At 39.8% G+C, this 15,304-nt stretch overlaps 1 protein-coding gene across 3 annotated transcripts in view; it reads left to right on the plus strand.

The window, feature by feature from the left end:
• LOC126248377 (syntaxin-binding protein 5) overlaps positions 1-15,304 on the plus strand; it is a 1,030,224-nt gene that overhangs the window by 862,717 nt on the left and 152,203 nt on the right. For all 3 annotated transcript variants that reach the window (XM_049949310.1, XM_049949311.1, XM_049949312.1), the window contains exon 15: positions 5,620-5,736. In XM_049949310.1, coding sequence (XP_049805267.1) covers positions 5,620-5,736 — 117 coding nt within the window. The remainder of the gene's footprint in view (positions 1-5,619; positions 5,737-15,304) is intronic.

Genomic DNA, 15,304 nt, shown 5'->3' on the forward strand with positions numbered 1-15,304 from the left:
CCCCCACCCACCCAACCAAAATTTGGTTGAAATTGCACCAAGCATTCTTGAGTCATGCTTTTATGTGACTCCTTTTCATCTCAACCCTTAGCCATAGGGATGATACGGATGTCTTACTGTCACTGTAATTTTTCCAATGATACACTTACCATGTTAGACAGCAGTTGCTTCAGTTGGTAAAGAGATATAATGATGTTTCTTTGTTACACTTACATTCACACTCAGTCACACACATAGGGGTGCATATTTATTGGGGGATGCCACCAATGAGCCTAGCAATCCTGAAAATTATGAACTTGATACTAACATCGGTCATTATTGAATCTTTTACATGTCATGGCTTATCATCTCCACACTCACACATGGGGCTGGTAGGGATATTTTGTTTGTTTATTTACATATCAAGTTCTGTAAGATCAAATTGAGGAGCAAATCTCCAAGGTCATGGAACATTTCAGTACACGAGTGTGAAAATGGGGAGGACTAGTAGGGTAGGGGTAAGGGAATGTGTCATAGTATGGCCTGTGGCAGTGTGCAGGGATTTTGGGGGCAGGGAAGATGGACAAGATGGTGGGCTGCTAGGTGCATCATTGGGAGGCTGTGCTGTGGGGCAAAGGGGAAAAGGAAAGAAGCAGAGGTAGATCCAAATGCAGTTTCATGAACTTCCACCACTTATTGCCCGAACTGCCCATTTCTGAGCCAAAAATATCCTTTTAGAATGGGAAGAGTTACCGCAAAATATAATACCATATGATATAGGAGAATGAAAATAAGCAAAGTAGACTTATTTTTGTGTTGAATGATCACTCACTTAAGATACCATTCTAATAGTAAAAATGGCAGTGTTAAGTCTTTGAACAATATCCTGAATGTGGGCTTTCCACAGTGGTTTACTGTCTATCTGAACACCTAGAAATTTGAATGGTACAGTTTCACTAATCATATCCCCATTCTGTGAAACTAAAACATCAGGTTTTGTTGAATTGAGTTAGAAACTGTAAAAACTGAGTCTTACTATGACTTAGCATTAGTTTATTTTCTACAAGTTCATGAACTGCACTATTTGAAACCGATCCAATGTTGCACACAACATCCATTACTACCAAGCTAGTGTCATCAGCAAACAAAAATACACTCCTGGAAATTGAAATAAGAACACCGTGAATTCATTGTCCCAGGAAGGGGAAACTTTATTGACACATTCCTAGGGTCAGATACATCACATGATCACACTGACAGAACCACAGGCACATAGACACAGGCAACAGAGCATGCACAATGTCGGCACTAGTACAGTGTATATCCACCTTTCGCAGCAATGCAGGCTGCTATTCTCCCATGGAGACGATCGTAGAGATGCTGGATGTAGTCCTGTGGAACGGCTTGCCATGCCATTTCCACCTGGCGCCTCAGTTGGACCAGCGTTCGTGCTGGACGTGCAGACCGCGTGAGACGACGCTTCATCCAGTCCCAAACATGCTCAATGGGGGAGAGATCCGGAGATCTTGCTGGCCAGGGTAGTTGACTTACACCTTCTAGAGCACGTTGGGTGGCACGGGATACATGCGTACGTGCATTGTCCTGTTGGAACAGCAAGTTCCCTTGCCGGTCTAGGAATGGTAGAACGATGGGTTCGATGACGGTTTGGATGTACCGTGCACTATTCAGTGTCCCCTCGACGATCACCAGTGGTGTACGGCCAGTGTAGGAGATCGCTCCCCACACCATGATGCCGGGTGTTGGCCCTGTGTGCCTCGGTCGTATGCAGTCCTGATTGTGGCGCTCACCTGCACGGCGCCAAACACGCATACGACCATCATTGGCACCAAGGCAGAAGCGACTCTCATCGCTGAAGACGACACGTCTCCATTCGTCCCTCCATTCACGCCTGTCGCGACACCACTGGAGGCGGGCTGCACGATGTTGGGGCGTGAGCGGAAGACGGCCTAACGGTGTGCGGGACCGTGGCCCAGCTTCATGGAGACGGTTGCGAATGGTCCTCGCCGATACCCCAGGAGCAACAGTGTCCCTAGTTTGCTGGGAAGTGGCGGTGCGGTCCCCTACGGCACTGCGTAGGATCCTACGGTCTTGGCGTGCATCCATGCGTCGCTGCGGTCCGGTCCCAGGTCGACGGGCACGTGCGCCTTCCGCCGACCACTGGCGACAACATCGATGTACTGTGGAGACCTCACGCCCCACGTGTTGAGCAATTCGGCGGTTCGTCCACCCGGCCTCCCGCATGCACACTATACGCCCTCGCTCAAAGTCCGTCAACTGCACATACAGTTCACGTCCACGCTGTCGCGGCATGCTACCAGTGTTAAAGACTGCGATGGAGCTCCGTATGCCACGGCAAACTGGCTGACACTGACGGCGGCAGTGCACAAATGCTGCGCAGCTAGCGCCATTCGACGGCCAACACCGCGGTTCCTGGTGTGTCCGCTGTGCCGTGCGTGTGATCATTGCTTGTACAGCCCTCTCGCAGTGTCCGGAGCAAGTATGGTGGGTCTGACACACCGGTGTCAATGTGTTCTTTTTTCCATTTCCAGGAGTGTATTTTAGAGTTACTCATAATTCATTTCTGAGTTTTGCTGCCATGTCATCCCCTTTTCACCCCCATTCCTCCCCTGTGGGAGGTTTCTTGTTCTTCCACCCTTCTTGAAACCTTTGCAGGCTAGCACACAACTACTCCCCAAAGTTTCATCACAATCAGATGACTGATATAGGAGCACATAGAAGACAAACAGGAATTGCGGCTGTTCATCTCTGGACATTAAGGCATGACTGTAACAGTGAGTTGTGATTTTGGCTGGAGTGGGTAGTGGGGCTACAGAAGGGATGTGGTGTGAAGATGGGGAGGTCTAGCAGGGTAGGGATGAGGGAAGGTGTCATAGTACGGCCTGTGGCAGTGTGCAAGGATTTTGGGTGCAGGGAGGATGGACAAGATGGTGGGCTGCTAGGTGCATCGTTGGGAGGCTGTACTGTGGGGCAAAGGGGCAAAGGAAAGAAGCAGAGGTAGAGAAAATACTATCCATGTGCACTAGGGTGGTAGAAGATGTGGGTGAGTATGTGGGGTGGGAACACGGAAGAGGAAGAGGCAGGTGAAGGACAGGGACTAGTGTTCTAATGTTGAAGTTGAGGACAGGTGGTGGACGGGGGGGAGGGGGGGGGGGGGGTTACAGGAATAACGGATATGTGCTATCTGGAAAAGCTGGCATCTGTGGAAAGAATCCAAATGGCACAGGTTCTGAAGTAGTTGTCGAGTCAAGCACATGGTACTGGGTGGCATACTCTTAACCGTAGTTTGGTAGTGGCTATTCATGTGGACAGACAGCTTGTTGGTGCTCGTGCCCTCATAGAATGCTGCATATTGGCTGCGGCTAAATTGGTAAAGCAAACTTATGGTTTCACAGATGACCATCACTTTAATTGATTTAGAGATGCCTGTGACGGGAATGGAGTAGGTGGTAGTGGGAGGATGTATCAGGTAGGTCTTGCATGTAGGTCTGTTAAAGGTTTATGGGCCATGGGGCAAGGGGTTGGGTCCATGGGTGTAATAGGAATGGACAAGAATATTGTGTAGGTTGGGTGGGCAGTGGGATACCACTTTGGGAGGGTTGGAGAAGATAATTCTCATTACATGACATAAGAGGTACTTGAAACTCAGCCAGAAAATGTGATGTGGTTGCTCAAATCCTGTTCCCCACAGCGGGAAAATAAATGAGTGACTGTGCAGTAAAGTGTTCTGTTTACATGCTTAGATGTCTCATTTGATGAGAGAGTCATGTGCATAGAGTGGAAGTCTTGATTTGATGTCCAGTCCAGTACACAATTTTATGGTGTCAAGAAGTTAGATTGCTATATATATTCCACTTTAGAGTGTAAGATACAGCCTGTGGACATTTGACTTCTTCAAAACTGAGAGAGCCACTTGCAGACCCCTACCTGCTTCAGTTTCTAAATAGTTGTTCATGGTGGGGTTTGCTGCTGACTGTTCGCTTTGAGAAACTCAACTTGATGTTAACACACTGATGTACATAGTCCCTAATTGCTGACCTGTGGAGCAACACAAGGTGCATGAAGATACTTCTAAATTTTACATAATTTTAACCTCACATAGTTTCATAAATTGCATATAGTTATTACTTGTGATGGTGGTAGGGATGGGCAACACTAGGCCTTTTTAAAATTGGTATGTATTTGAAAGTAAAGACATTTAAATGGTCCACATGATTTATTCTCTTGGTGAAACAGTCTCTGCTTTGACTTTCCTCTCCTTTATTAGTTTATGGTTGGTACACTAAACAAGATAATTCTTAGACAGGGTTAGTCCCATTGATTAATGCTATGAGAAGGAATTGCCCTCAAACCTCCCCCCCCCTCCCCCCTTCTCTCTCTCTCTCTCTCTCTCTCTCTCTCTCTCTCTCTCTCTCTCTCTGTGTGTGTGTGTGTGTGTGTGTGTGTGTGTGTGTGTGTGTGTGTGTGTGTGTGTGATGGAGAGAAATTACAATGGCAGTTAGCCCTTAATGCTAAGACTTGTATTTTGATACTGTCTTATGAGGTCTAGTTGCTGTAAAAGTGCTAATGCCCATTAAAGTAACCATTTAATACAGTTCTAACCAGTGGAGTATCATAAGTGACTGTTATTATTTTTTTTTTTATAAAGGGGTTATTGCGCAGAACCTGTTGTTCTTTCTTCACCTTAATATTTGCTGCAAGAGAATAATTTTTGGTTCCAAATAATCTTAATTATTTTCATTAAAATGTGCAGTTTCATTACTGTATAGAAAGGATTTGATTGATGTAACTGTTATTTATCAGTCATTTTGTAATAATTCCATAAAAATTTCGCTGTTTGCCCGTGGTCCCTACTGCTTATCCCTGCTACTATTTAGTGGCTTTGAAATACTCATTTAAACTGTTGTGATGTATAAATATCATTTTTTGTTGTTGTTCTTGCTTTGATGTCATGGCATTTGCTTCTTTTAGTGTAACGTAAGTTTGAGTTCTGCATTTAAAGTACAGTCTTTCCATTCCATACTCTGAATGATACCTCATGCATGCTACCATTCCACCTGTTTAAGACTTGTAGTAATATTCATAATGCTGTAATATTTTGTCTTTTTCGTGTCAATATTTTGAAGTTAAATAAAATTCATTAATTTGATCAAACACTGCAAAGTTCCGTAAGTCTTGTTCAATAAATTATTCCCTGCTTTCTATTCCAGAATGACTAGTTCTGGATGCTAACATTAAAAAGGTACTCACTTGATTTTTTTCATATTGCACCAACTGTGTTTTTCTACTGAGATTTTCTTCACTGAATATTACAGCATCATGAATAAGAATGATTTTTTCATGAGTTAAGTTCTGTTGGAAAACTGAAGTACTTTTATGCTTGTTTTTTAAAAAATATATATATGTTAACAAAAAGAGATATAAAATAGAAAGAAAAGCAAGTAAATTAAATTCAGAGTAAAATAAACCTTATTTTGTGAGTTTCTCTTTATGCATGTGTAATATTTAATGAATATTATTTTTATGATGTAACACACCACTGATACTAATATGCTGTCTTTCTCATTCCCTTTCCCAATTTCTTTTTCAACACTAAAATAGATAAACTTGACAGTTCATTTTCAAGATCAAGAAGTTCGAGCATGTCCAGCTTAGAAAATATAAGTTCTGAAGCAATACATTGTCTAGCATTTGCAGACTCATACACAAAAAAGTCTGGTAAGTGACTTTCTGTTGTTAACGTAGTTGTTAGTATAGTACACTGCTTCAGTTGAGAAATATCTTAATTTTTTTACATGTACAACAAATAATAATTACTGTTGATTTCTCAACAACAAAAAATGCTCTTAAAATTTTATGTAATAACTACTTTCTCAGTCAATGTTGCATTTTTAACTATCTCACTGTGTGATGAATTTTCATTTAAGTAACTGCTCAACTCATTCTGAACCGTACATTTTAAGTGACTCTAAAATAATTACTGTTTTTGCTGATATTTTGTTGTATATTTTGGTTATAACTGAATAACACTGAAAAAGTCTGGTTCTTTTCCTTTTATGATCACTTCTGTGTATTATGTTACTAACAAAGTGAAAGGGAAAAACAGGGCAGTTGTTAGTTTTCAAGATAGGAACTGGAGTATGCACTCGCGCAACACGATTGTCTGCACTGTCAGGAATCCAATCACATGCAAGCCATGTGCTGTCCCACAGATAACACTGCATTTCCCTGTCAACTGTTGAAATGCTGCACAGTTTCATCATCTAAATGTAGGAAAATATGTTTTGGGAAACTGTGAAGATCTTTGCCAGGAAGTAAGCAAGTTGGAGGAAATCTGAAACTACATCCCCTCTTCATGGAAAGGAAAAAGGTGTGTAACCCAGTAGATGAAAATGTTTACAAGATTAATGCGTACTTCAGTACAGAATGCAGTAATTGTTCCTCATTCTATAGTGGGAAGACTAAGGAAGATGGACATATATATTTGTCATGACAGGTCTGCTAGAATCATCGGAGATTATATTGTGCCCGAGGACTCTTTTTCATAATTTCTTGAAAGTATATCACAATAAAACTTCATTTTAAGTAGTCATATGGTTTGAATGGAATAAGTTTATTAACAGTTCCTGAAAATGTAATTAATTTTAAGCAAATTATTCCTGTACTATAGTAATTTTAGTAAAATTTACTCTTTTTACCAGCTGGCCCTATAAACTATCATCAGTAAGCTTGACTCTGGTATGGAAACTGGCGATATAAAGGGTTAAGACACTGGGTTTGTATTCAAAAGTTAAGTGGAGTATAGATGAAATTCACATTCACAAATTCTAGGATTTTATTTAATTTACCAAGTCAGTCCATGTATGTATCGGAGAGCTTCCTGCAAGGAAGGTAAACCAATTCCTTTCCCCAATCTGGACTACCTGAGCTAATTCTTCTACTCTAATAATATGGTGCTGAAGCCCTCTCAGAAATTCCAGCACCAGTTCAGATGTTAAGACATCAAATCAAATAAATTTCAGATAGAATAATTGTCATTCAGATAAAAGAAGTGAAGTAACAGGAAAACTTTATTATAATTACAATAAAAATAATTAAATCTGCTTCATTGTTAAGTCAATAGAAATCCAGTCCAACATGTGTTGGAGATTAAAAACTTACTGAACCTCATTGTGACTCTTTTCTTTAAATCTATCCTAGCAAGTTTCACTGCAAGTCTTTTGTGCTGTTAAGACCATTACTTGAGGTCATGTTGGGAAGAATTTCAGTGTGAAGGAACTTAGTGTTTCTAGAGGCTCTACATGGAGTAACCCAAGTTTTCATATGCCCCAAATTTCACATTGAACGACTATGCATATTTTCATCAGGCTTGTGCCCATGTTTATCTCACAAGTTTGCATTTGATAGTAAAGTAGGTAGCCTTGGGTGGTGAGGGAAAAGAGGTGGGGAGGTATGAATATTCAGGTTTAATTATTTTTTTCATGAACTTGAGGTTTGTTCTTAGGTGCAAAATCAAGGAATATTTGTAATTTTTCAGTTAAATAGCTGAATGCTAATTTTTTTTTATAGCAGAACACATTTACTAAAGTATGAACAGTTTGGTTGTCTGTCACAAGTGATGTTCCATATGAAAATTTTACTTGTTAGGTGTTTGCATTATATTGAGTGTGAAGTCCATTGGTTCTCATTTGCAGCTGAATGATTTAGAATGGAGTAAAGGGGTCCACTATTGTTTGGAATTGTTAACAAGATAATTCAGAAGGGATTCATATAGTGTTAAAAATAATTAAATAAAAAAGGCGCTATTATTCTCTATACAGGATTTGTAGTGGCAAATCTTTGATTTTGTTGTGCTTGTTCTTTTGGACTGTTAGAAGTGACATTGTTCTGGCTTGTACCTCTTGTATAAAAACAAAGCTGCTGATAAATTTGGGTCAGAAGATGTGCTGATAACAGGAATGACATTCCTTCTACTGTTATGGGACTTGGACAGAAAATGAAGTTTGCCTTTGAAATCTTATTTAATTCCATCCCACCAGTGCAACAGACTGAAGATACCTATTTGGTAAAACACCATGCCATGCTACATGAAGAAGGCCATCACTGTCTCCTACTCATCCTCATCAGAAAGGAATCATCGAGCCTTCAAAGCCTTTTTTAAGGTATCAAAGGCTTGATAATTGTATGGGTAGGGATCAGGAATATAGGGCGAGTGCTCAAGCATCTCCCACTTGAGGTGACACAACTTCTGCATTATGATGTTTGTGATATGGGGATGTGTGTTATTGTTAATTGTGACCAGCACGGAACTTGGTCCACCATTCTACAGTGGTGGTTTTCAACAGACATTCTGTGCCATAAATATACTTCATTATCTGCTAAATGTCTGCTGGTGTTTGTTCTTTGCCAGCCAAGAAAAGAATGACAACATGTAGATCCTGTTTGGATGCATTTGGTAACAATGTTGCCATAGTTCACATTTACCTCGTGCATGTCAGAAAGACACGAATGCCATACTAGTCCCTTACGTACATGTCGGTGCTTATATACCTTCATCAGAGTCATACTACAGTGCATCTATGTTGTGGCAATATACTCAAATGGAAACTAGCACACTGGACTTCAAACGTGCATCTAGCCATCCTGATTTAGACCTTCTGTGATTTTCCTAAATTGCTTCAGGCAAATGCTGGGATGGTCCCTCTGAAATGGCATGGCCAATTTCCTTCCCTCATTCAGTGGGACCAATAACTTTGTAGTTTGGTCTCTTCCCCCAGATCAGCCAACTGTGTGTGTGTGTGTGTGTGTGTGTCTGTGTGTGTGTAATGGGGGCATGCGCATTGTTTATATTTATTTGTCTTTTGTTATATACAAGGATTTAGAGATTTTTTAATCTGTAAAAGGACGGATGGAAAGTGGAGGGGAGGTTAATTAAGCAATGTTTGTTTGCACATGTAGCTTTGAGTTTGCCACATAGGAAAGGTTGCTTTGAGTGAAATTCTAAATTGTGTCAGCTGTAATAGAGAAGCATTTTCCAGAATTTTCAGTAAAGTGATCAGGGAATAACAGGAGGCGTCATGAATTTTGCAAAGGCGCTATAGCATGTATTTGGGAGATGGTTAATTCTCAGAGATTTTTGTATGTCTATCTCATTACATTTGAGTACTTAATGTATTGGCATGTAGAATGTAAACTTCAGTTACTTTACACTATGTCAGTTATACATTGAAGCGACAAAGAAAGTGGTATAGGCATGCGAATTCCAACACAAAGATACATAAACGGGCAGAATATGGCAATGCAGTAAGCAGTGTCGATATGAGACAACAAGTGGCTGGTGCAGTTGTTAGAGTGGTTACTGCTGCTACAATGGCAGGTTATCAAGATTTAAGTGAGTTTAAATGTAGTGTTATAGCAGTGCACGAGTGGTGGGACACAGCATCTCACAGGTAGTGATAAGTTGGGGATTATCCCATATGACCATTTCACAAGTGTACCAAGAATATCATGAATCTGGTAAAACATCAATTCTCCACCATTTGGAGGGTATTTCCTGCCTATGAAGGCCTTTCTGAGGCCTTCAGCATACTGGATAAGGAAGTTCTTGTCACTGCAGGTACATCATCCTTGGGTGGTAGTCTATATGGGAGGGATTTTTCGGTGTGGAAGGGATGGCAGCTGTCAAAGTGTAGGTACTGTTGGTGGTTATTGTGTTTCATGTGGACAGAGGTGTGGATGGAGCCATCAGAGAGGTGTTGGGTAGAGAAGGACCAGGTGAAGCGGTTGGGTGAAAATGTGTTAGATTGTGAAGGAATGTGGGTAAGGTGTCTTGGCAGACCAAGGTGCAAGATCAACCCAACCCAATCCAGCCACTCGGCACCTCCTTTTCCGGTCCTGTCACTCGGCACCTCCTTTTCCAGTCCTGTCACAGGCTTATCCTACCTATCAGGAGCTGGGCCACCTGTGAAAGCAGACATGTCATGTACCAACTGTGCTGCAAACAGTGCACAGCCTTTTATGTAGGTATGACTACCAATCAGTTGTCCACTGGGATGCATGGCCACCACCAAACAGTTGTCAAGATGAAAGTTGACCACCTGGTGGCACAACATGCAACTGAGCACAACTTGTGCAGTTTCAGTGGCTGCTTCACAACCCCCGACCTGTTTGGATCCTTCCCTCCACCAGCAGTTTCTCAGAATTACACAGATGAGAGCTATCCTTACAGCACATTATACAGTCCTGTAATCATCCTGAGCCTAATCTCAGATAATCCACTGTTCCTGGATGCTCCGCCCAGCAGTTTCCTCTTCTTCCATATGGTCACCCCCTCCCCCCCCTACCAATTCATATCTACTTCAGTATCTGCCACTTCCCACTGGCTGCTACAGTTGTGTCAGAACATATATCTGCCATCCATCCCTCCCTCCCTGCATTCCTAGCTGGCAAACTGACTGCCTCCCTCAGAGCTGCTACCGTCCCCGTCTCTAGCCACAATGCACAATGTCAACGTAGGGGCATAGGCAAGCGTGTGTGTGTGTGTGTGTGTGTGGGTTTTTTTTTTTTACTCTGACTCATCAAAGGATAACTCTAAAAGCTTGCAAATTTTTTCCTTTCTTTTGCATGTGCCTATTGACAACTCAGTGCTTCTGGTTTTCGGTGAGTGGTCTCCTTTAATCCAAAAGTATTTACATCAGAGGCGCCGACTTGAAAATACTTTTTGGGGGGCCAAGAATAATTTTATTAGGTACTACATTTGACAGATAACTTCGCATTTCCATTTACACGTTCGACACTCCAAACCAGTCCTATTTGCAGATGACACCAGTGTATTGATTGAAGGTGGAAATAGAAAGGCTCTTAGGCTGTATGCTGAAGTCACAAATGAAAAGATTTCAGCATGGTTTGTGAGGAATAAGCCACTATACAATTCCACACACAGCAAAATTAAAAATCCATGAAAACCAAATATTTATTTGGAAAACCAAATAATTTTGTGTCACTGAAACAAAATTGCTTTGTTTACTTACAAGACAATCTGAAATGGAATTCCCACATCACATTCTTAAATTCTAAGCTATCTAAAATGACCTATGCAATGAGAATTATATGAAACAACACAAGTGCTGAAGGAGAGAGGTGTATTATGCATGCGTACTTTCCCTTTTGAGTTATGATATCATATTATTAGGAAATTTCCCTCACAGCATAACAACTTTCAAGAAACAAAAAAAGATTGTGAGGATAATGAAAAATGCAAACATCTGAAACTCATGCAAACTATGATTGGCTGGCGACTAGCCCCTGCCCCTCCACTTGCTGAAACATCAATCACAGTGTCATTTTAGTCAGAGTATAGGTCAGTAGTGGTACAAAACAAATACATTAATAAAGTTGAAGAAACATACCTTAATTTTTGATGACAAATGTACTCCTCCTCACATCATTCCTGTATATGAACTTGTTACATATGGCATCAAGGTCGAGTTTCATTGCTTCATCTCTATCGTTGAGAAGGGCAATGACATTAAGACGATCCTGCCTCATTATAGAACGAAGATATGTTTTCACCCTCCGCAGACAAGAAAACGTTCGCTCAGCGGTGCAGGACGTTACTGGAATTGTCAGCACTACATGTATGAATTTCACGTATTTCACTATGTCATCCAACGAACTAATATTCGCAGAATCACTACTTTGTATAATCTCATGAAACATGTTTTGGTGGAGAAGCAAGCGTTCTTTGTCTATATCTGATTCATAGAAAGATAAAATATTGAATGAATGTTTGTTATCACCAAGAAGAAATTGTTCAATTTGATTTACAAACATAATTATTGAGTTTTGAACTGTGATTCCAAGAAGCAGATGGATGTATCCATTGTTTCATAATACAATCTTCTATATTTGTCACATACTTCTCTGAATGTTTCTATAGATGAATTGATGGAGTCATCGTATTTCTTAGGGACTTTTCTTCTACGGGGTAATTTTGGGGAATAAACATCCATATCTTGACATTTTGAAGTTACTTCACCCCAGAATGATTCAAAATTGTTTCTCATAAATTTAATAGAAGTTACAAGAGTGGAAATCATCTTATTGGCCTCCTCTAAGTGTAGGGATTTCCTCTGTAGTGCTATGTTTATGGTATCAATGTGACCAAACAGTTTTACCAAAAGTGATGACATGAAAAAGAAATCACATGTCTGCATATTAATCAAAAAGCCGTTTGCTTTGGCCCCAGTGTCTGAATTGTCATTTCTTCAAACATTTAGAAAAAATTCCTGAAGTTCTGTATAGTTGGACAAAACTGAAGACATTGCCAAGTATCTTATGGCCCACCTTGTAGGACAGAGTGGTTTCAAATTTGTAGAGGCATCTGCCTTCAGGTGAGCAAAAAGATCTAACCTTTTAGGTGAATCTCTCACAAAATGTATTAAGTCCTTCATAACATTTAATGCATTTTGACATTCTGGAACTGCTTTAACAGTGTCTTTTAGTGTTAGATTTAAACAGTGTGCAAGGCAGTGCACAAACATAGCTCTCTTCTGCATTACCATAAACTTTGCCTGGGCACCATTATATAATCTGGCCATGTTAACTGAACCATCAAAGCATTGACCGCTACAATTAGATGTAGGCAAATCAAATCGTCTCAAAATGTCAATAATAATATCAAACAGAGCCTTAGCTGTGGTACTTTGTATTGAGTGTAGCCCTTTTTCCTATCTCTAGCAAAGCATCAACAAATCTTATACAGATACTAAATTGCTCTTTGGTGGCTATGTCTGTTGTTTCGTCTGCTATTATTGGAAAATACTCTGCACTCTTGATATCCTCCAATAATTTTCTAAGAAGTGTATGATTTAAAATGACCAAAATTTCATTTTGCACATCATGGGATGTCCATTTGTAAGTTTTACCTGTAGCCATATTAAAAGTAGCTGGTTATCTTCACATCAAAGGCATAATAAATTGTCAAATTTTCATGATTGAGAACTTCTTCACAGGACATTCTTTTTGTTTGGCACTCAAAATACGCTTTTGGCATATTTGGTTAACACCAGAAGTAGAGAAAATTATTTTGCGATGACAAGTTGATATTTTCTTTGGTGAGAATTGAACCCCTTAGTATGTAAGGCTTGATTTGGCCTACATTGTTTGTCCAAGTATATGCAAACTAGTTGCATTTCTGTTATATGTTAAAGGTGGCTATATTTATATTAATATCATCAAATATATTGTGGTAAGGTGTATAAAGGGAGAAAGAATAAATTTCAACAAAGGAACTGAACGCCAGTTCTCATGTTGTCATAGGGAGACAAATCTTGAGCATGTGGATAAGCTGATGAAGTGCAGGATGCAATCCATCTTGGGTAAACATATACCCTTTTCTCATGTATATACATTAGGGTGTATCTTTTGTAATTATCAATTAGTATCATGAAGACAGATGGGTGGAAAGGGCTAGGGGAAGGGGAGGTCTCCAAAAAACCACTGCTCACTTTGATAAAGTATATGTACAGTATGAATATGTGTTTGAGACTCTACTCATTGACTAGAACTAGAAGATTCATGACACCGACATGTGATTCAGGCATCAGCTTTTGTGTTCTATCAGTGTGTCTCCAATATTCTCGTTAGGATATTGAAAAGTACGGTAACTTTTTTGTAATTGATATGACAGATGTCGAGACTCTTTTTAGTTGTCTTGCTTCTTTGGAATTAATAATATTGGTAACAACAAATTTTTGACTGTAATTTAAGAAGTGAAGTTATGTTTTGGATGTATTTTATACCTTTCCTTGTTCTTCTTTCTTTCATCTCATTTTTTAAATTTATGTCATCTCTTTTTGTCACTCTTGAGGTTCATACTCCTGCTTCTTCTCAAACTTCCCTCACACAGCTAGCACTGTAGCTGCCATTTATACTTAGATTTTGTGAATAATACTGTCTGCATCACTTACTGTTGTTGTTAGAATTTATTAAATTTGTGACATGACTCAAACCTATGCTAAAGTGGGGCATCAACTGCTAACTTTACTGAAACTTTTATAGAAATAGAAGAGCTAGTAGAGAGATGGTTGGAATTGCATTTGAAGTGGCAGCAATAGATACATGTGGACTTTATCTTTACTCATCAGGTTGGCTTTATAATCAGCTATCATTTACCTTTGTAAAGCTTTAGTTTTATACACATTTTAACATGATGCTGTGATTTAGATTAAAAGCCTAAAACAACTAGACTAATAAATTAGCATGTTGTGGTTAAGACGATTCCTTGGTCTCAGAGGAGTGGTGCTTACTGTGCAGCCCAAATGGCTCTGCCAACATGAGGGATAGCCCAGCTAATAGCTGGAGAACACACCACCCGCAGTTTTTGATAAATTTTAAGACACTCCAGTGAGGACTAAAATCTCTCTCTTCCTTTAACATTATCTCAGGATTATTGTTTTTTCTTTTATGTGCAAAAACTTCAATTTCCTCTAGTAGGTTTAAGTTATATAGTTTTAGTGCTCTGTAGGACACTGCCATGCTTTCACTTGTCTGACTCAATCTGTGCTTTTGTGTTTTAAAGTGCCCTGTTAATGTGTCAGTGCTCCCTCCAAAGAAATTATTTCTAAAACTTGCCCTGAACTTCTTCCTGTTTTACCTTATATGAAATTTATCACTATCATTACAGGTTATTTAGTGGACTCTAGAGCCACCATATTTGTTATGTTTTTCCTCTAATTCATGATGTAACATATTTTCCAAGGCGTTCCCTGGTTTGAAAATCTATGATGATATTAGCTTTCTTGAAGCTACACTTAGTTTACAAAATGGGTACAGTGGGAGCAGTAGGGCACTGATGTATGCTATGCAGTTGGTGCCATGCTTAAGCACAGATTGTATTGCAACTGACACTGAACTTTGTTCCATGAGTTCTAGGTTATGGTGGTTGAATTTTTACATTTGTTAACTAGTAATGTATGTACCGGTACAACACTTCTCATTCACATTGATCTTAATTACAGGATCTGATAAAAGCAAAAACCAAGGCATGTCACTGATGTAATAAATGAAAGAAATACATGTTAAGTATTCTAGACAGTTTATTCTCAGTTCCTTTCTTGTGAATCTGGCAAATGCTTCATGTCTGCTTTCACATCAACCTTTGATTATAGGTCCCACAGATAGTCATTAAACCAAACCAAGAAAGTGTTCATATCTCAATTTTGTTATCCTAAATTATGTTTCCTGTAGTTTTGCTACAAACAGTTCATGAATATGGGGTTGGTTT

This window comes from Schistocerca nitens, chromosome 3 (assembly GCF_023898315.1).
Source record: "Schistocerca nitens isolate TAMUIC-IGC-003100 chromosome 3, iqSchNite1.1, whole genome shotgun sequence".
In the NCBI taxonomy this organism is placed as follows: Eukaryota; Metazoa; Arthropoda; class Insecta; order Orthoptera; family Acrididae; genus Schistocerca; species Schistocerca nitens.